The 21,052-nt window shown below is 48.7% G+C and overlaps 1 protein-coding gene across 1 annotated transcript in view; it reads left to right on the top strand.

Moving 5' to 3' along the window:
• Positions 1-21,052, top strand: part of LOC308233037 (hydrocephalus-inducing protein-like) — a gene marked incomplete at both ends in the record, with an annotated part of 110,590 nt that overhangs the window by 51,563 nt on the left and 37,975 nt on the right. The window contains 18 exons of the mRNA XM_080639553.1: positions 370-683; positions 5,482-5,674; positions 7,505-7,621; positions 8,323-8,532; positions 9,430-9,567; positions 10,765-10,942; positions 11,427-11,557; positions 12,280-12,413; positions 13,422-13,565; positions 14,374-14,494; positions 14,582-14,773; positions 15,158-15,307; positions 16,374-16,613; positions 16,890-17,058; positions 17,542-17,730; positions 18,546-18,716; positions 19,377-19,550; positions 20,667-20,806. Of these exons, the coding sequence (XP_080495679.1) occupies positions 370-683; positions 5,482-5,674; positions 7,505-7,621; positions 8,323-8,532; positions 9,430-9,567; positions 10,765-10,942; positions 11,427-11,557; positions 12,280-12,413; positions 13,422-13,565; positions 14,374-14,494; positions 14,582-14,773; positions 15,158-15,307; positions 16,374-16,613; positions 16,890-17,058; positions 17,542-17,730; positions 18,546-18,716; positions 19,377-19,550; positions 20,667-20,806 (3,105 nt within the window). The remainder of the gene's footprint in view (positions 1-369; positions 684-5,481; positions 5,675-7,504; positions 7,622-8,322; positions 8,533-9,429; positions 9,568-10,764; positions 10,943-11,426; positions 11,558-12,279; positions 12,414-13,421; positions 13,566-14,373; positions 14,495-14,581; positions 14,774-15,157; positions 15,308-16,373; positions 16,614-16,889; positions 17,059-17,541; positions 17,731-18,545; positions 18,717-19,376; positions 19,551-20,666; positions 20,807-21,052) is intronic.

The raw sequence follows: 21,052 nt of genomic DNA, 5'->3' as shown, positions 1-21,052 counted from the left end.
AGTGACTAGCCCCTGCAAGGGTGAGACTGCAGTGCTGATAAAGGAGTTACCCTAAAGCCAGGGCAAAAAGCCCTGGCTTTCCAGAGTGCTGATTTGGTTGTGCATTTAGCACATAGTCTCTGCAGATCCATAATTCAGGAGAACAGTGCTTATTTCTCTTTTATATTGATGCAGAACACAGGAATGTGACCCTGAGATAGATAGTTTCAGACAAAAGTGTGGTGGTTGCAGTCAGACACTCACTGTGAAGAAAATGAAGGATGAACTGAGAAGCCCACATTGGGGTCACACATTGCACATTTACCTTTCTCATGCTATCAGACCTTGGGACTTCATCATACTGGTGATTAATACTCTATCTACTTGCAGCCAGTGAAGCTGGGGACAGGGGAGGAACTTCATCTCTGCCTCAGATTCAACCCTGCTTATGGGGAAGACTTGAGCAGCCGGGTAGTAGAGAAGGCTCTGAAGATACAGTTTCTTGAGCATCCTCATCAGGAGCAGGTCACTGTTCGGGGAGAAGTCCACTTCCCAAATCTCCTTATCCAGACCACAGCCCTGGACTTTGGCTGCATCTTGAATAACACTGAAGATGTGCGTTATGTCAAGATGACCAACTGCAGCCCGCTTCTTGTCCAGTACCACTGGTCATTCCTGACAGACAGCCATAGGAACCTCATTAGGTATGTGCACCTTTGCCCTCTCCTTGAACCTCTTCTTCCGGGTATCCTGTTTGTAGTTTGCAAACACCAAGGCCATTTGCCTGATCTGGCAAACTGTTTTCAATTTTCCTTTGTGGAAACAACACCTACCATCTGTGGTCAGGCTCAGCAAATAGGTGATCTCCAGTAGTTTGATGATGGAAAGGAGACACTGTTCTCCAGCCATGCTGGGAAGGTAAGGCACTGCTAACACTTCACATAGCCCTTCTGCTTTATCTCTGGAGCTACAAAGCCATGTTTAGGCACTTGGATAAGCAGAGATAAAACATGACCACTTTTCTTACCCTGCCAACCCTATTTGTTTTTATCTCCTACTAAGATTTTACATAGGCACGGCCACCAGAACTATATGCTGCTGTCTCAGTCTTTTGCTCTGCTTTGCTGTAGCCCCTGTACTGGTTCCTGGGAGAAGGAAAGCTGGTGTGGGAGGCTGCTTTCTCAAACCTTCTTGGCCTGAGTTTTTGTCTGTTAAAATACACATCACATTCACAAAAGAGCTATGTAGCAGTTTACAGTGAAATGGCAGGTTCTGCTGCATCTTTAGGTACAGCTGTAGATGTTGGTGGGAGGACTTGTCTGGACATTCCCTGGGAAGCAGGACCATTCAGCACTAGCCTGTGGTTTCCAAGCCCAAGAACAATCTTGCAGTCATGCTGAAGCACATCTATAAACACATTTCTAGTGGTTCCTCCCACTGTGGCCTCTCTGCGTAGTACAAAAGTCTTGTCTCAGCAGTTTTCATTATGATAGCAAATGGTTTTTCCATAATGCCCTAGGAAACTGAGCGAAGTGTTGCTGTTACAAACAATAGAGATCATCAAGAAACAGTTTTGTTTAGGGAAGATGACCTGTTGGGAACTGAAAAGTAGCTATGGCTATGAGGAGGGCCTGGGGGAGAAAACTGGGGCACTGAGGTAGCGCATTCTCAGCTAGGTCTTACCAACTCACAGGTCTTCAGTGTGGCCCTTCTTAATGCATGGCAACTTCAAGAACACACCCTAAAATGCAGAATTGAGTTTGAAAAAGCAGATGAAGAGAAGTGAGCAGGGCTGTAAGCTCTGCTTGAAGTCCTCTGCTATCTCCTGGTAAATTAGATGAGGGTTTAATTACAAGCAAAAGGGAAAATCTAATTTTGATGATAAAACAATGCATATATTTTTTAAAAGCGGAGAAACAAACACATTACAGTGAAGCCTGTGTGGAATTAATTTCCCTTGGGGCCACTTGTTGGCCGGTTGCCTGTTTATCTTTACTCTTATTTTTTATTAGAACCAAGTTAGGGTTTTGGAAATGTAAACGCTAATTCAGTTTTCAGCTTTTATTTGCCCTGACTCTGCTTGAACTGGCTTTGCTGGACCTGAGCCTGCTCATTCTTTGGTAGGTGCCAAGTCACCCAACTCAGCTGCATCATTGGCAGTGAAGGGTCCTGAATATCTTATCAGAGTGGCAGCCTCTGCTCCAAAGAGTTTGGCATAGCCCTTTTGCTGGCTCATTAGCAGTAAGGACTCCTCTCTCCCTGGTGTCAATCCACCTGTGCTCCCATTAAATTCCATCTGTTAATTCCTGGAGGCATTTGTCTTACCTGAGGGCTGTCTGGGTTGGGTGAAATGTGCCCAGAGGGCTTAACACCTTGCTTCAGCCCCTTAAGCTTTAGGTGAACCTGCTTATGTCGGGAGGCTCTTGTCTCAGCTGTGCTGGTGGATTCGCTTCCACAGCCTTCTGACCCATCTGGTTTAGGATGGGTTCTTCTCTGCTCCTTGCCTTCCTCCCTGAATTCACAACCTTGGCCTGAAAGTACTGGAGGATGCCCAGAAAGTTGCAATTTACATCACAGAAAGAGCTACCTAAAGCCTGGGCTGATGCTGAACATCTTCTTATCTTTCCCTTCCTTCTCCTTTTCTAAGACACCCACCTTTCCTTCAGTGCCAGGAAGATACCTATTCCCAGGGGTCAACTTTCTATTGATACCTTGGATTCTTCACTCTCTTCCTTTTCATGTTACACTTCTTGGTATTCATTTTGACTTCTCTACCACTGGAAAAAGCCCCTTGCTCTGCTTTGTGCTTTTCCACAGCTTCTCACTAATCATATCATCTCCCAGCACTGGGTCCCAGAGGGCTTCTACTTTAGAGTGAAAAGTATTGTTGTTGTCCAGTCACCATAGTCCTGTGAAGTTACCTCAAACCATTCTATAAAACTAAAATAACTTAATAAATTATTATGTTTTTTTCCATCTTGGGGGTTTACCTCTCCTCAGGAGTTGTTACTAACCCACAGTATTTATCACAAACCACTCTAAGAGCTGTGGTTTCATCCTGGAGGATGAATCACACTGGCTGCTATGATGACTGCCAGACCCATGCCCTGAACTTGTCCACAGCTGGAGGGCTTTGAGGTGCTCCTGTTGGTACCCCTACACTGCAAGCATTTCCTTTGTCACTGGGTAAAGGTAACATTCAGCTGCAAGTTGCCCAAGAGCACCACTGTCACAGCTGAGCTGAATTTATTTCATCCTGTGCGCCTCTACGTGGTGCTTGACAAGCCACACCTGAAATACTGTGTTCAGTTTTGATCCCTGCTATACAAAATAGATGTGGACAGGCTTGAGAGGCTCCAGAGAAGGGCCACAAAGATGACAAAATGACTGGGAAACTGAGAAAAGGCTGAGAGAGCTAGGCCTGTTCAGCCTTGAGAAAAGAAGGCTCCAGGGAGACCATATTACTATGCCCCAGTACTTAAAGTGTGTCTTAAAGAAGATGGAGACTGCCTTTTTACAAGGAGTCACATGAAAAAGACAGGGGTAATGGGCACAAGTTATTCCTGGGGGGATTCCGACTGGACACTAGGGGAAAGTTTTTCACAATAAGAACAATCAGCCACTGAAATAATCTCCCCAGGGAAGTGATGGACTCCCCATCACTGGACACTCTTTAAGATTTGGCTGGACAAGGTGCTGGAGCATTTAGTCTAGGTCATGCTTTGCCAAGAAAGGTTGGATCAGATGATCGTTGAGGTCCCTTCAAACCTGGTATTCTGTGATTATGATTCTGATGCAGATACCCAAGTTAGTGGCTGCTAGAGGTGTTAAGCAGTTTGGTGCATCAGTACACCCCAAGAGGTATTAAGGTACCTCAGCTGAGAGGAGCAAAGGTTACACAGGTGGGACCATAAATGAGCGACACTTTGCAGGGGCAAGTGAATGCCTTCCCCTCCTCCAGCCCTGCTTTGTTCTTCCACGTGGACTTGCTTCCAAGGTCTTGCTTAGGGTCCACATGAGGTCCCAGCAGCAGGCAGAGGGAAGGCTGCAGAGGAGCTCACCTGGGCCAAGCCTTGTTCTTGCATGTGGTTGTAGGAAGGACAAGTCAGGTGGGATCCCTTAGGGGTTAAGAAGAACAGAGCCTCCAATCCAGAAATGAAGAACAGCCTTAGCTAATAAGCTACAAAGCTGAAGACAAGTATTAATTAGGGAACATATCTTTAAAGGCACAGAATTCCCAGCTGGGAATGAAGAGTCCAGGTTGTTGTAGAAAATCTGCCTTGTTTGACTACAGGAGGAACACTTGCAAATGGGCACAGTGACAAGCAGGCCTGGTTCGAGTGTGTCCCTCCATGTGGCATTAGAAATGCAAGCAGAGTTCCTGTGAGCGCCTGCTGTGATTTAAAACAGGGAACCTAATCCGGGTCACCTGGGAATGTCTGAAAACGTTAAACCATCTGCCTTTTACTGTCAGATACTGCTCAAATGATCAGCTTGGCTCTGTTCATGAGTGAGCTGTTTTGCTCAATCATTTGCCAAACTGGTCCTCCAGCAGTTTGTGTTCAGAAACTGCTGGGGAGGTAATTGCACCATTGGTAAGTGCCACATGGGTATCAGCCTGGTTTCAGCAGAGCTGCTGCCTTTTTAGCTTGAAGTGCAGTTACAGCTCTTGCTTTGTAGCCAGGGAATACCTGTGGCACAGCAGGGAGCTAAACCTTGTCATAATTTGCAGTACCTTAATTAAAAATGACCAAAGCTTCTTTCTGCAAAGTACCAGTTGCTGCTGCTTTGTTGCTTATCAGAGATTAAAGGGCTGTTTAACTGTGAGTCTCTGCCTGGAGCTGCTTGGCATGTCTTTCTGTGTTGCCTTGCATGTGCATCCTGTGCTGGGCTCTGTGGTGTCCCTACATGGTGCTGAGCTCTGTTGGGGTCAGGCCACAGCAGGCTGTGGGCTCTATCCCTCCTCCTGCCTGATGGACCATGGAAAAAGCCATGGGCATCACAACTTGCTTGTGCTGACCTGCAGCTGCAGGTGATTGTCAGGGGAAGTATTCGAGATAAATACTTAGTAGAGCTGCAAACTCTCTCACTTTGGGTCTCTGGGTATGGTCTGCAACAGTGGGTCTTTTAGGAGGGCACTGGTGGGGCAGTACTGGCTTATCACTGTCTGGATCTGACTGTTTGTGTCTCAGTCTTACCCTTTTGCACCTTTTCCTTTCCTGGTGTGCTTTCTGCCTCCCCACAAGGCATTCAGCTCTGTCCTTTTTAGTTCCTTATTGCAACCCGTTGCCAGCTGCCTGCACCACTGCTATATCAGCATCATCCCCAGGCACCCCAAGTGCTGGCCCGCTCCATTCTGGTTTTGGGGCTCCTGGGTCAGACCTGTTACCTGGACTCACACCACCAGTGACCACAGGGACCACATCCTGCTGAGGAGCTGCTCATGGAAGCTTCCTTACCTCCCACTGCATGTCCATGCTTGAAGTTATGTTATTTTTCCAGGTACAGCCCTCCAACATCTAAATTTTTCATTGAACCCCAACCACTGAAGGAGAAGGGAACCTCCGTGGAGCACTCAGCATCTTCAGAGAGCAGTTCCAGGAGTGGAAGTGTAGAGGAGCCAGCTGAAGCCCAGGGAGCTGTGGGAGATCCTGTCCAAGAGCCAGTACATGCAGATGACTCCCTGGAAGCAAAGGTAGATTTTCTTGTACACCTTTTGCTTGCGCTGCATCCCCCAGCTTCCCTCCCAAGAGTTGTGCTTGTGCCAACCTCCCTTTTGCTGCCCTGAGCAGCAGGGCAAGCAGCAGGGCCAGCAGGGCTGGGCATGTGTCTTCAAGGGAGGAGAAATTAACAGAATAGTTTTGCTTGAAGAAGCCCACTCGGATCCTACTGACCTGTGTTGAGTTTGGGGTTGGGTTTGTGGGGATTTTTTTTTGCCTTTTTTTTTTTTGGCTTTTACAATATAAAATGGGCTTTTGTCTGCATTGTGATGTGAAAGCTTCCAGTTTCCGTCCTGTATCAAGCTGTGCCAGGTACTAATCTCTATGTCCCATCTTCTCACCCCCAGCAAGAGCCACCCATTTTCATGTCTTTGCATTCACCTGAGACCTGATACTGCAGCAACAGCCACAGAGCTGTCTTTTATAAAATAAGACTTTGTAAAGTCACTGTCTCTTCCTCCTAGCGTGGCCTTTGGAAAATGGTCTTTTATCTGCTGACCTTTCGTGGCAAGCCTTGGTGCTTTAGAGCTTGACCTTGATGCTAGTGGGAGCTGATGCCTTATACACCATCTTGTAGGAAAGAAGCTGCTCCTGGGGCAATAAAAAAGGATGTAAGAAAGCATGGGAGGTTCTGAAAGTGCCAGTGTTGGCATTAAGTTCAAGGAGAGGGGTTTCACCTGCTCACCTCCAAATATCAAGTCATTTTAACATTATAAGTCTGCACATATTTTCTGATTCAAGAAAAAATGATACCATGTAGATGTAAAGAATAGTGTGTCTGACTGTTTTCAGATAGAAGCATGAAATCATCGTCATTTCCTGCTTTGTTGCCGTGTATGCACAAATAAACCAGGGAAATTCAAGTGGATATGGCTAAGTAGGATCTGAAATTGCTTCAAAGGATACATCTCGATTGCAGCTTCATCTTCTCTTTATGTCACTGTATCAAGGCAATATCCATATAACCTCCCTGGGGAGATGGTAGACCATAGGCCTGGAAAAGATATGGGTTAGCATCTTTGGGAATATATACTTAGTAAAACTTTGCTAGGTTTGAAAATGTGGAGATGACAGAAACAGCATTGAAGCATGAGAAGACTCACCCCTTCCCAGTGCTTTATTTACTTGGGGAGATGTAGCCTTTGATTAGGTCTAAGGATGTCCCGTAAATATTCTTGCAGACTCTGCTGATGTCAAGGCCCCAGCAGAAAGCACTTTTTTACTAAAGAAGCAAGTATTCTTTGACTATAAGAGAATCACAAAGCCTTTGCTTATAAATAGGGGTCAGAAGCCCAGGAACAAGCTTCCCTTTGAAAGATGGCACCTCTCAGGTTAAAAAGCAGCTCTCAAGGGCTGCAAGACATAGAAACATTTCTGTCTTCTTCAGAAAGGTGTCATTTGAGAAGAATGCCCTGTTGGAGATCCTGAGCTCTCCAGCACTAAGAAATGTATGAGATGAAACTTAAGCGCTGTCTGAAATTGGATAGTTATGCCAAGCACTTCCTAAGTCCTTATTTTCCTGGGTTTGATACTTCTCACTTGCAATTATGTTCCTGTTTTTGTCATGGAGAAACTAATCTGTCCAGCCATGAGTTTGCATGTAAGAAGTATAAATGGAGCCCATGTCTTATCTGTGGATGGGCTTGACCTACACTCAGCTGATGGCATGGACATACCCATACTTGATTTTCACTTAGGTCCCATCTCGGCTGCACCTGGCTTGGTGGGGTGGTGGAGCCTGCAGCAGAGTGATCTTACTCAGACCAGCCAGCTGCTTACTGCAGCCCATGATGCTTGTTTTCCAGCTACTGCCATCCACTGCTGAGGAACTGGAAGGTGCTGCAGATGCTCCGAGACCAGTGGAGATCAAGGAACTGGTCCAGTTCATGGAAACGGAGCCTCTTGCCTTGGGAGTGGAGGAGGTAAGTGGAAATCTGTCTTGCTTTCACGTTTCCAGTGTGGCAAACAGAGATGTAGCCATCACTCACACTGGTGGCCGTCTGCAGTGCTCACAGAGTGGCCTCACATCCTTCCAGGTGCATTGCATGGCACTGCTGAGGTTATTGGAGAGGCCATCTGGGACGTGTTGTAGGGCTGACCAGGGACACCTCCTGCGTAGCACCTATGGAAGGCATTATTCATCTTGTTACTCATCAAGTGGGCAGCAGAAAACTTCTGCAGTAGCTTTTGCTGTAGCATCTTGAGAGAGCAGGACACAAATCAGAGAGAGATTGGAAAGCACCAGGAGTCAGATGAGCTGGGCTGGATCCAACCCCCAGCTCCACAGGCTCTCACCTCCCAGTCTTGTGGTTTTCTGAAGGCAGTAAAAAGTGTTTTTAAACACAAGTTCTGCAACAGAAAGAATTTCTTGCGGCCAGGAGATGTCACATATTATTTTAATGTAGTGTATTAATTAATATATTCATTAGTGAGTATGCAATATTTTTCCCCTCGTCCCTCCATTTTAAGTGGAATGGATGCAGGTTGAGATTAGGATGATTTTTGACTGTGTTTGAGGAAGAAGCCACTCCAGCCATGCCTGTACTTTGCTCCATGCCATGGCTACTCTTCTGCATCAACTAACCCATGCTCGACATCTCAGTCTCTCTTGCCCTGCCTCCAGGTTTTTGATATCCTGCCACTGTATGGTGAGCTGCAGCCAGGTGAGAGCCAGCAGGTCATGTTCACCTTCTTTGGCCACGCAAACATCATCGCCCATGTCACAGCACTCTGCAGGGTGGAGGGCGGCCCAAGCTATGAGGTGATGCTGAGTGGGGAGGCTTCGCTCATCTGCTACTTCCTAGACATCACAGAGATTGACTGCGGGCTACAGGTACCACACTTCTCTTGACAGAGGTCCTTGTCTCAAAACTGTCACTGAGTGACACAAACCCTGCCCACAGAGGTCTAGGGTTTTCTCCCCTTTGCAGCTATTTTGCTGGTTCTGTGGCTTGGAAGTCCAACTTTTGAGTGGTATGCCCTGCCTCCTAGCTGTTTTTTTAATGGCCATTGCCGATCCAGCGATAAAGTTGGGAATTCTTCCTCTTCAAGGTAATTGATGCTGCCTTTTGGGACAGGCAGGATCCCAGTGGTGATCTACAGAGGGACGTGTCCCTCAGACATCCATTTGCTGATCCACTCCTAAAGCCGGAGGTCCAGTGAGATGCTGTCTTTTAATGCTCTTGATTAATCAACAAAATAAATGAGGGAGGAAGTTAACTTGGCTTCCAGTCACTGGAGAGAATGTCCCAGACCAATCCTCACTTTACTTCTTTTAAATTGGAAATCACACAGATATTTCCAGCTGTTGGCCCCGTATGTGTTCCCTGTCTGTGTCCCTTTTTGCTTGTATTTTGCTTACAAATACTTGTGTGCAGGTGCCTTTTCTTCTGAAATTCCTTGATGCCTCCTTCTTTGTTTCAGCTAGCCGCTAGATGACACCCTCAAGTGCAGAGGGCTTGTATCCCCTGGTTTATTTATTACTGAACTTTACATGGTTGTTACTGCACCTCTGCATGCTGCTATAACCATCTGTTCTTATGTAGGGCTAAGAGGTACCCTGTTGCTGCAGATTCTCCAGGTTAACTCAGGAGAGTCAAGTGTCCATTTCTCCTCTGCACTCCCTGCTTCTGTGCTGTGTGTCATTTACTTTGAAAGCAGTGAAAGAGGAAGGAGATTCCCAGCAGCAAACCTGTGTCTGTAACTTCCTGTTCCTCTGTCCTCTTTTCAGCTGTTTAACGAAGTCATCAAAGCAGAAGTCACTCTGCACAACAGCGGGAAGCTGGGATTCACCTTTGTGGTGCTGAGCCCAAGCACAGCCACTGCAGCCAGCCCTCTGCCTGACGTGCCCCTGGTGGTGCCCAGCACAGTGAGTACCATTAGGGATTAACCCTGGCCCTGTGTCAGGCTGCCAGAAGAGGGTTATAGGGAAAAAAAGGGGGAAAGGAAAAAAGCCAAACATAAAACAAGCCAGGAGAGACAGGGATGTAAGTAATTGCTTTTTGGGACAGAGAAGGTCAAGCAAGTGCAGTCCTAATAGACTCCCTTAATGGCCTTGGCTGGCAGGTGGCTCTGCTGTCGTACAGCAGCCGCTAGCAGCAAGCATGAGGTGCTGTGGAAGCTCTTCAGACACCAGCCGTTGAGCTCTCAGTTGTGTGGCATTGGAGCTAGACAGTGCTGGTTCTTAGGAGGGTCTCCTTACCTAGGTTGTGTTATCAGAATGGACTTATTCCTTGTCCCTGCCTGTAACAAACACTGCTTGTCCCTGCCAGCACTAAGCAGCACTTAAATACTCTCTTGCTTGGGCATGAAGCTCGTTTTCCAGAAACTGTAACAGCCCCTGTGCCGGTCTTTAACTCCTCCAGCTTTGATGCTTTGCTTTTGCTTTTTTCTGCTTAGCTTTGGGCAGTGAGGGGGCCAGGGAGGAGCAAGGCTGGGATGGTAATGAGAAGAGTTTGCAGCATCCCAGCTTCTCAGTCCTGAACTGGCTGTCTGAACTGAAGCAGTTTATCCCCTTATCACTTTATCCCCTTCTGCAATCAGAAGAGGAAGCTAAATGGCCAAATGGCTTTCTGGATAGACTCCTGCGCCCTTGGAGTAACCTCACAATCAGGAGATGTTTGGTTGGGATCATTAATAACGGCTCAGGCCCTTCTACACCAGCCTGGGAACCACTGATGTGCTTGACAGGAGCTGCTGACCCTGCTGAGAGCACAGGCTCTTCACTCATCTCCCATAGTAGCTGGTAAAAGAGCTTTTGTTTATTCTGTGTGGCTCTTGATAGCAAAGGCTATCAAACCTCATCAGCAGAAGAGCTGTGTTCATGCTGAGCAAAGGGGAGGCTGCACTGCAGGAGTACAGCCTTGTGAGCCCTCCGAAGGACACGTTATAGGGTGATCTACACCAGGATGGTGTAGATCAGAGCTTTTGGATACACGAAAGCTAGAATGTGGTGACGTCTGACGTTTACATATGAGAACCTGTCGTGTCTTCTCAGCATGTCTATCATCTGAGCCATCCCTCCACCAAAACCTCTGTGCATTTCCTCTTCTCATGTGTCCTGCAGGGTTACGTTGGACCTGGCAAAGAGCAAATGCTGAAAGTCTATTACCTGCCAGGAGTGCCTGGAGTCTTCTCCAGGAATTTCCAGATCCGAGTGGGTCACCTGGAACCAGAAGAAATCTCCCTGAAAGGAGAAGGTACCTTTCCTAGAATCCACCTGGACTTGCCCAGGAACATCAAAGGTGAGCACTGCCTGTCTGCTCCCTAGGGAAGTCCCCTGTTTTTTCCCACATGTCATATAACCATAGCACAGCTCTTACCAACCTCCACCAGGTCTGGAGGTTGCTTCTTGAGTCTCTGGCGAATGATCCCATGTGGGTTTTGTCCCAGGAACCATCCCACAGGAGCTTGCTAGCCTATCTGTCAGAGGCCTGGAAAGATGATGGTTAGACAGAAAAGCTTGGGAAAGCTGTAATAGAGGCTGGCTGGGATTTTGGCAGGGTTGGATTTGTATCACATTGCAGAAGAAGAGGTGCTTCTGTGTGGAGAGGAAGATGGTGGGGGGTGAGTATCAGAATTTGGAGCAGAGCAGCAGCATCGTTTTTCATAGATTACTTGAAGAGTATGTTTCTGGGAGAGGCCAGCATCAGGGCAATAGGGCTTCCCTGTTTAAATGGGAATGGCACTAGGCCCATGCTGCTATTTGTGGATGTTTTCTTTCTTCAGGAAACGAAAAATATGAGAAGATACTCAAAGAGGTGAAAGAGAAGATGGAAAAAGCTAGCCAGCAAGATGAGGCAGTTGTTCTGGAGGAGGCTGTGGCAGCAGAGCCAGCCACAGACAACTCAGGCACTGTGGTGAGAACAGATGCTGCCCCATGGGCCCATGCCACTTTCACCCTGTCTCACTAGAGCCCCTTGCACTCCACAGCAGGCTTCCCAGGGCTCTGCGGGCCCTTGAGACCTCCCTGCCCACCACTGGCCACGGTCTGTGTGAGCTCAGCATTGTTCCAAGGGCTGCCCACCTCTCAGAATTGTCCTTCCCAGAGATGCACCAACTTCCTGACTACCCCAGGGACAGACCCTGAAGGTGGTGCTCAAGCGATTGAATTTATGGTACTTTGAAGGAGGTGCAGGTCATTACCGGGGTGTTTGTTGCTCACAACACAAGCCCTGCCAGGTTTAGAGAGCTTAAAAGCAGCAGCCTAACTGTGCCCTGGGGCTGTGCTGTCAGTTTTTGTCTCCATGAGATGCCAGCTTTATTGTGGTTCCCTTTTTCAAGAGAGCTTTTGCCCAAGCTGCTTTGTCATTGGCTGAGGATAGGCAAATACTTGGAGCTCTGAAAGGTTCCTGGCTTGTCTGTCTGTTTGGCCAGATCAACTTTTATAACTGGGCAAGTGGAGATGCTGGAGTTCATTTCTCTTGAGATAAAGTGCTGACTAAGAGAGCAGGTGTCACAGACACAGAGCAGCAAGACAGGAGGACTTCCATCGTCCCTCTCAAAAGCAGGGTGGGATCCTCCAGAGACAAGCAGGATCCTTGGGTACAACTGTTGCTAACCAGCCACTGTCTTTCCTCAGTTGGATGCTCAGCTGCAGATGCAGATGGAGCAGATGTTGATAGAGGAACATGCACTGGAACAGCAGAAAGCTGTCAGCTCCAGTTCCCCAGAGGACATTGCTTTTGACCAGCGTGCACGTCAGAGGCTTCTCAAGTTAGTAGGGACTCCTCTATTCTATCTTCTGGTGCCCCGAGGGTAACATCCAGCAGTGCAGCCCTTCTCCTGAGACTTCCTTGTGTCTACAGAGCTGGGAAGAGCTGGGGAGTTCAGAAAGGCTCTGAGCCCCATAATTTTGACATGCTCCCTGTGAGCAGCTGAAGTGTCCTCACTTACACAGTGCCACTTCCACAGTTGCTGGGTTCTGTTACTGGAGCTCAGGGCATCCAGTGCAGACCGTCTAGGCATCATGGCTACCATCCCTGCTGGCCAGCTCTCAAAGAAGCTACTCGAAGCTGGCATCTTTGTTCCGACTAACAGACTGCACTAAGCAAAAAGAGCAGGGAATCGTACAGGCTGACAAACCCTTGACAAACCCTAAAATCAGGTGGCTTGAAAGCTGTGGGACTGCAGAGCGTACCCAGGTAACTTGGCCCTTCCCTTTGCTCTTTGATGATAAGGCATGAGCACAGTAGGTTCCAGTTCAGGACGAAGATGCTTTGCAAAACAGATCATGTATGTGCTTTCCCAAGGGAGATTGCTTTGGCAAAGGACCTTCCCATGAATTTTGTAGGTGTCGATTACTGCATTCACTGGTGCTGCTTTGGGGACAGATCTGGTTGCTGAGCAGTGAAGATTTCCTGTGCAGGCAAATGCACCTCTTACAATGAGGTCCTGGGCTGTACACCAGGCTTAGCAATTTCACTGAGACCAGTTGAGGTCCAGTGGACTTAACTACAGCGGCTTTTCGTAGCAGAGGAGCTGTGTCCAGTGTGCATTTAGAAGTAATTTTATTATGGAGTCCCATTGGTAGCTGATAAAACCTAGGATTTTCACTCCCCATGAGCTAGTCTTATTACCAGGTTGTCAGACCTTGGATTTTATGGGCTTGAGTTGAATTTTTACAGCAGTAAATACAGAAATGTCCACTGTATTTGCATCTTCCACCCTCTTGGAAATGTAGCCAGGCTGTGTTTTAAGGACTCTTCTTACTCCTCCTTTCAGAGCTGAGCTGCCAGAGTACATCCTGGACTTTGGCTACATCATTCTTGGTAACATCCATACGCACATCGTGAAGATCACCAACACCGGGCACTTTCCTGTGTCCTTCCACATCAATGGACATGTCCTGCGTGACACAGGTAGCCTGTGCTGGAGAGATTTCATGTAGGCTTGAAGGAGCTGTCTCTGACAGACTAACTTAAGACACTGGACATGGGGAGGGTTTTGAGTGCTTTCTTATATAGCTTTTTCCTCCTCAGTACCTCCCGCTAGGTGCTTTAGAGCCTGAATTCAGGCCAGCAGTGCCCAGAGACCTGGCCTGCCTGTGACTGTCCTAAAACTTCATTGCAGGGGCTATATGGGCTGATGACCTTGGTCAGCTCTTAGCATCTTCTGCTCTTGGCTGCTGTGAGCATCATCTGAGTTTCTTTGTGCACTCTGTGGGCTTGTGTTGCAAACAGATGGGACCCTTTGTGGTTTGGAAGTGCTTTGTTTGGAGTTCATAGTGTCATAGCACTTATGTTCAGCCTTAACTGAGAAAACAGCCTGTGAGATCCACTGGTATATCAAAATAGGCTTCCAAAACAGGCCTTCAGGTAGAGTTGCAGTTCCATCAAATGGTGACTTGCTGTCTCAGAAAGGTGGTCAGATGTCTCCTCTAAGTTGTTGTCCAAGAAGCGCCACAGCATGGAGGTATCTTAGTTGGAAATTCCTTCCCTGAGATGCCTCAGAGGAATTGCTGGAGCTCCTCAACTGATATGTTACTACATGAACCTTGAATTTTGGCTGTGAAAACCCTTTCTCTGTGAGTGGTGGCAAGGGAGAAAGAGCAGCAGGTTTCTCTAGAAATGCAAAGGGGACTTTCACAGAGCTGACGGCCAGAACACCTGTACGGCCTTAACATGTTTTCTGTTGCTTATATATATCAGCTTTTTTCATCTGTTCAAGGATTCAGCGTGGGGCTGGACCGTGTGAAGCACCTGCCCTGCTGTGAGACTGAGACATTCGAAGTGCGCTTTGACCCACAAAGTGCCAACCTGCCGCTGGGAGAGGTGAACGTGCTCCTGCCCATCAAGGTACTACAACTTTGGGGACAGGCAGCAGGTTGGGCACAGCAGCAGATGCCACCTGGTCTCTCAACTGGATGCTCTGTCCTTCACTAGGTCACAGAAGGCCCCACGTTTCACATCCGCCTCCGTGCCAATGTGGCTGTGCCATCCGTCTGCCTCTCCAGGGACAGACTGGAATTCTCTGCTGTCCAGCATGGACAGTGCCAGGAAGAAACTGTCCAGCTCCACAATCAGCTCCAGATCCCCTGTAAATGGTTCATCACCACGAAACAGTCTGTTGAGAAGGTAAAGCACAGACAGTGTTTAATACATGACTTCTTGGTTGGGTTTTTTTTGCTTCTCTTGCCTTTTCTGCCCCTATGACTGCCTTGGGCTGCAGCTTGTTTGTGGAAGCCTTTGAGGACAGAGATGAAAGCTGATTCCCTTTGCTGTTCATTAGCTGATGCTTCACTTCTCTGCCGCCTTCATCCACTCCTTCTCTGAGGACAGTGCCTCCCCAACTGCCTGCCCTGCCTATATGTTTTCCCTCCAGTTCTAGGCTGTGGTGGCCACATCTGCTTTGGATGTGGGATGCTCTCAGCATCTTGACATTATCTCAGAGCATTGCAGCCATAGAGGGATGTCCTCACAGACCAAGGAGGCCTCACACGACTGGTTTCTGTGCTCCAGGTGGATAAACGTTTGCCAGTAGGACTGCATCAGAAGCTGCCTCAGAAGTTGAAGGCTGAGCCCTGTGTCTTTGAGGTGACGCCATTGGCTGGAACCCTTGCTCCAGGGCAGCGATGTAATGTGCAAGTCAGGTTTTCACCCACAGAAGAGGTGAGATTGGCAGGTGTCACCCCCAGGAGGTCTGGCAGGGCAGCATGGTCAGCAGAGCCCAGCACAGGGAGCAAAAGATGAGGTCCGCCTCCACACAGAGATTTTGACAAACCCTGTACCCACTGTGCTTCAGTTTCCCCTGCAGCACACTCTTCTGAGAGGCACTCTGAAATCTGCATGGGGAGCTTACACAGAGAGCATCAGGGTACTGCATGTGGCTGCCTCTCAGCAAGTGGGGGAAATCTTCCCATTTCCCATCATCTTCCCCCTTATGTGCGCCTATTTGCAGGCTGCAAGACTCATAGGGGATATCTCTGGAAGGCCCAGTCTAGGCTAATCCTGCTACTGGTACCAGCAAAAAAAGCAGCCCTCAGACACCTTCCTAGCTATGGCAAGACTGTCAGAATACCTGTAGTAGTATTCTGCCAGCAGTCACTGTGCCTCTGACCCAGCCTGCTGCATGTTCTCATGCAGTCTGGGAGTCAGCTTAAATGATGGAGTATTCCCAAAGACGAATTTGCATGTGGCCACTGTGACTTGGAAATTGACAGTGTGTAACAATGTGGACACAAGTGCTTCCATGCCTGCGAACAGTCCCAGGGATCTTTTAATTGCTAATAGAGATGAACTGTCTTGTGTCTGGCTTTGACCAGAGCCAAACACTGAGCAGAGAAGACAACTGTTATTTCTAGCCAGTGAGAGCTCATCTGCCTCTTTCATATAGCTGGTGTTTGCCTAACGCAGCAGTCCAGGACTGTTTCTGGGCAATGTAACTCTGAGGACCTTTCTCATGAGCATTATGATCCCTCATGATGAGGTAAAAACATCTGATAGACCATTTTAGATCCATCTGATGCCTAAATATCCAGTTACACTTCACACCAGGACTCATCCCAGTTACTCAGAGCCAGCATGCAGATGCTGTAGCCTGTGCTATAAGTAAATACCTATTTTCCGTTCACCTCAGAGGTACTGATAACACTTCTGAACTTGGGGCAAAGGTTGAATTGGAGGCTCTGTCACCTAGGACTTCATGGAGGAGCTTTCTGCACTTCTCTCTTTGCAGAAGACCTACAGAAGTGAGATGAAGATTAACATTTGCCAAAACAGCCAGCAACTCCAGCTGCAGGTGCTGGGACATGGTCTGGAACCACGGCTGGAGTTCAGCCCCCCAGTGCTCGAGCTGGGACCGTTGCTGCCATACAGCTGTGGGGTGGAGGGGACAGTGGTGGTGAAGAACCCATGTCAGTTCCCCATCGAGTTTTACTCACTGGAGTTCGATGAGCAGTACCTTGCTGAGGAGGAGGTGAGAGGGAAGGTCTGGTCCCCATATGCCTGCTCCCATAGCTTCACAGGGCTCCAGCATTCTCAGGCTTCTGCCAGGGATATGGGGGCAGTCCCCAGGGCAAAGCCTGGTGACATTTCAGGGTTAGCCAGCATTGCTGGCAGGCTGTAGAGGGGCTTGGATAGTCAGTGTTGTTGGGAGGAAGAGATGAAAAGAGATAGGCTGGTTGGGGGGGTCTGTTCTTGTGATGAAGGTCAAGAAATGCATCCTGTATATGGTTACTCCTTATGCACACAGATTTTGCGGATGCTGAAGGATTACAATTGTCACAACACCTTGTTGCTGCCTCCACGTGCCCCGGGTGAAAGTTTACCCCCAGAGGTGCTAGAGTATGGTGAGGAGCAGAAGAGGCTGCAGCATGAGCAGGAAAAGTCCAAGACTGGGGAATCAGCAGGCCAGGACAATGGTGAGGGTTTGATATTGGCTGTCCTGAGTATGGACACAGCAAACTTCATTCTCCATAGAAAGCCCATGCTTTCATCAGCTGCTTGTTGCCCAGCTTGGTGGAGGAATTCCTGACTGAATGTCTGTGGCTTGTAACACACAGCCTCTATCAGCCCTGATTGCAGCCAAAGCAAGCTTGTATCTGTCTGTTGTAGACTGTGCCCCTCAACCACAAAGAGCATGATTGGATGAGTTCTTCAGCCAGTAGGACCAGGTCTAATATCGCTAGCTATTTTCTACTAGCTCCTTCCCAGCAACAGAAGCACAAGCTCAAAATTCCCTGAGGGTAGAGACAGCCTGGAGAGGCTTCTCAGTGCCTCAGAGTTTCCCTCCTTGGGAAATTTTCCACCTTTGGTATGTGGCTGTGCAAAGTAGTGAAGGGCAAAGAGCAGATTGTCAGGCTGTGTTCACCCTATTCTTTTCTCCCTGTGTTCTTCTTCCTCAGCAAACACTGAAGATGTACAGTTCCTGTCAGATCAAGGAGGAAAACACTCTGCTGGCGTCATTCACACCAGCTCAACTCATAGCTCAGTTATTCCCTTCTCCATTTTTGATGAAAGCCAATCCAAGGTGGACTCTAAATCTGTCTGTGGAGAAGAGGAGGAGGAAGGTGTTGAGAGAAGACGCAGGACAGGTAATAACCTTAAGCTCTTCACCTCCTAAGTGCTCCTAAGTGGAGGATTTCGGTGTCCTCCATCCCTTCACTGCAGGCTGGTGCCATCTTTGCTTCTGTAGACCCTGAATCCGCTCTTGCAAATGAAGTCTGTAGGATCCTGAGAAGAGTCTGGGGCAGGGACAAGTGAGAGGCCAGGGAGGTTTTCCCCAGTTTTGCCAAATAAGCACTTTGCCCCCAGAAGCTGCTAGGATCAGGATGATGCTATTCCCTTTCCTGGGCAGTGCACCACACCTTTTGTCCTACATGACATTGCAAGTGGCGATGGCTTTTGTTGACCTTCAGGCAGGAGCTCTTTGTAAATGCTGTTACAGTGAATTCAGAGCCCAGCCAGATCTCCCCGTGTAAGGTGCAACATGCCTAAAGCGTCCAGCTTTTGGATAATTGTTTCATCCCCAAATGGAGCCCCACACCCACCCCCCGAACTGTGAAATGTCCTGGGTCTGCCTGTCCCCCCTTACTCATCAAGACCCAGGACCAAACTGCTGTGAAGACCATGCTGACAGTTCATGGAAAGAGATTTGGTCTGGTCCCTTAAGGTACTGCTGGATGCTCGTTCTCCCTCTTTCTGCCACCCCACTTGCAGGGGTGACTGAAGTACTCTGAACAGGCACCTTCACCAGCATCTAGGCAGACCTTGATCTGCGCAAACCTAAAGGAACCTTGGGTGTGACGTTAGTGTTAGCAGTCTTCTCTCCCAGGATCTGAGGGAATGGGAAGAATGGTCAGGATCTAAGGTAGGCAGGTGACTGACTTTTCTACCTCGTTCTTCATAGCAGAGCATTGGCAAAGCACCATCAGCAGCAAGGAGGCCGCAGGAGAACTGGACACCAGCCCTGTCTTTAGAGCCATCGCCCGTCACCTCGGCATTGATATCTCTGCAGAAGGGTGTGCAGCCCGAAACCGTAGAGGGATTGTCATCATTGTCCATGGGGCACCCCTGACAGGTACTTGAGCCGCAGCCCTTGGCTGCAAGGAAGAGGGAGGATGGGGGGACAGGACAGGAGAAACATACTCCGTTGGACCATGGTGCTCAGTTGACCATTTGAAGTGAAGCGAGGTGAGCCATAGCTCTGCTGATACGTGAAATGGTCACAGGCCTTTGCTGAGCTGGTGCAGGTGGTGTGGTTTATCTTGTGTCCATACAGTTAGGCTCTCATTCCCCCAAACAGGGTGGTCATGTTGCCATTGCTTCATGAGACCACACTGCCTAGTTGTCCCTGTTGCCTTATGGAAGCAGTCCCAGGCCCTGCTGACCCGGAAACCATACCTGGACGTTGCACAAGACAGTTCTCACCAGCACTGGCTAGCAAATGGTCTTGAGGGATGGCGGATAGGGCTCGAAACAATGTCCTGGCCCAGGCCTGAGGTCACCACAAGTGACAAAGTCCTCAGCTGAACATGAGGTGGAGATGATCCACCTGGTTCTAGAATTCAATGCTTCTAACCATGCTCAAGTTGCTACCCACACAGTCTCCCTGAAAAAAAGGGCACTTGTTTTCCAACTGTCCCTGAAACTGAAATCCTGTCTGGGGGCTTTCCAAAGCCTGTCCCTGAACATGCCTCACATGCAAGTGTCACCAAGCAGTCTTCCTCTCTCTCTCAAGGAAAGACAGCGGCAGCAGTTGCCCTGTCCAAGCATTACGGCGCTGCCTGCTTGTCCATTGACGCTGTGGTGAAAGAAGCCATCTCGAGCAGGAGCAGCTTGGCAGGGCTCCATGCCCGGGAGCTCTGCATCAGGGCTGCCATCGAGCAGAGCCAGCAGGAAACAGAGGGTGCTGGTAAGAAGAAACATGGGACCCAAAGCAGCACTTTGAAACCCACCATGACCATCTACTTGTGCTTGCTCCACAGAGGAAGTTTGAAAGCCCTTGAGTCTCTTCAGGAACATGGGTGCAGCATGTACAAATGCAAAACAATTTCTTACAGCATCTCTGGTTATTAAAAGAAGAAATATATATTTTAAGCACTCAGACAGGCACTTTTGCTGCCTTAGGCTTCTTGGCGCATGTTCCTTTCTGTAAGAGAGGTGAAGCACACCTGTATCTTTCTCAAAGTTTTTGTATTTCCTCAAAGCTGAATCCAGCTTGGTCCTCGTGGCCATCAGACAGAACTGCTGCTTACTTCAACAAGGAAAAAGCCCTTTGAAGTGGCTCATTAAGCACTAGATGACTGACTTAAGAGTATGGCTTCACTCATAAGAGGAAGGGAAGAATAACCTCGCAGAGGAATTTCACATGAGACACATGCTGTATATAGCAGAGATTTCTCCAGAGATTTCCCTATACACCCAGTCAGGTCACACAGCTCATATATGTTGAGCTGTTCTCCATGCGAGACTGGAGACTTTTAGGAAGCTTTTTTGGGCAGTTGGTGCTCCAGGCTCTGCAGCGTGAGGCCAGACCTTGGCTTGGGGAGTGAGGGAAGTTTTGCGCTGCTTAGCTCTGAACCTGGCTGGGAGCTGGGGGAAAGTCTGGGATGGGGTTATCCCACCAGGAATTAGCTCCAGTGGAGATAAGGGGGTGCAGCTGGGACAGGGGTGCATGTTACAGTCTCCATGTGAGTATACAGAATGGGTGCAGGGTGGTCATGGAGGATGAATTCTTGGTTTGATCCACAGAGGAGCTACTGTGCAATGTCACCTGCATGCACATTTGCTATAGGAGGGACACAGGACTGTGCATTAAAAACTCTCTGGCTTTAAAATCCAGTACCAGACAGTGCTCTTTATCATGCTAATAATAGAAGCTGGGCAGAAGCTGCTTCTGGAAGGCAGTGCTGCTGGTGCCCTGCAGGCTAGGGATGGGTGCTGTGTCTCTGGCAGGGTGCAGGGTGCTATGCTCATTGAGGTGAAAGGGCTCTGCTTGCTCCCCACTGAGCCTCTGTCCTCTCCACAGGTCAAACCACAGTGGTGTCCCTCAGCCCGCAGCTCCACACTGAGGCCACACACTGCCCAAGTGCAAGCCAGTCCAGCTCTGAGGGCAAATCCAGCCTGCAGCCTAATGGGCTGAGTTCCCAAGGCCAGGCAAGCACCGCAGTGAGCAAGAAGATGGATAGCCACACTTCCCAATCCCAGCAATGTGTAATGGATCCCACAGTCTCCCAGGTGAAGTGTGATCTGCAGTGGTTAATGCCTGTTGCCTTGAGAAGTGAAGGAGCTGCTTATAGTGGAGGCTCCCTGCTACCCAAAGCCTGGTGTGGTGATACAGAGCACAGAGCACCACCTGGGCATGGCTCAGGGTGGGATTGAAACCTTGTGCTCTAGCAGAAAATCTCTACTGGG

This window comes from Psittacula echo (genome assembly GCF_963264785.1).
Source record: "Psittacula echo genome assembly, chromosome: 1".
Lineage (NCBI taxonomy): Eukaryota > Metazoa > Chordata > Aves > Psittaciformes > Psittacidae > Psittacula > Psittacula echo.
The sequence above is the reverse complement of the archived record's forward strand: the minus strand, read 5'-3'. Positions and strand labels throughout refer to the sequence as shown.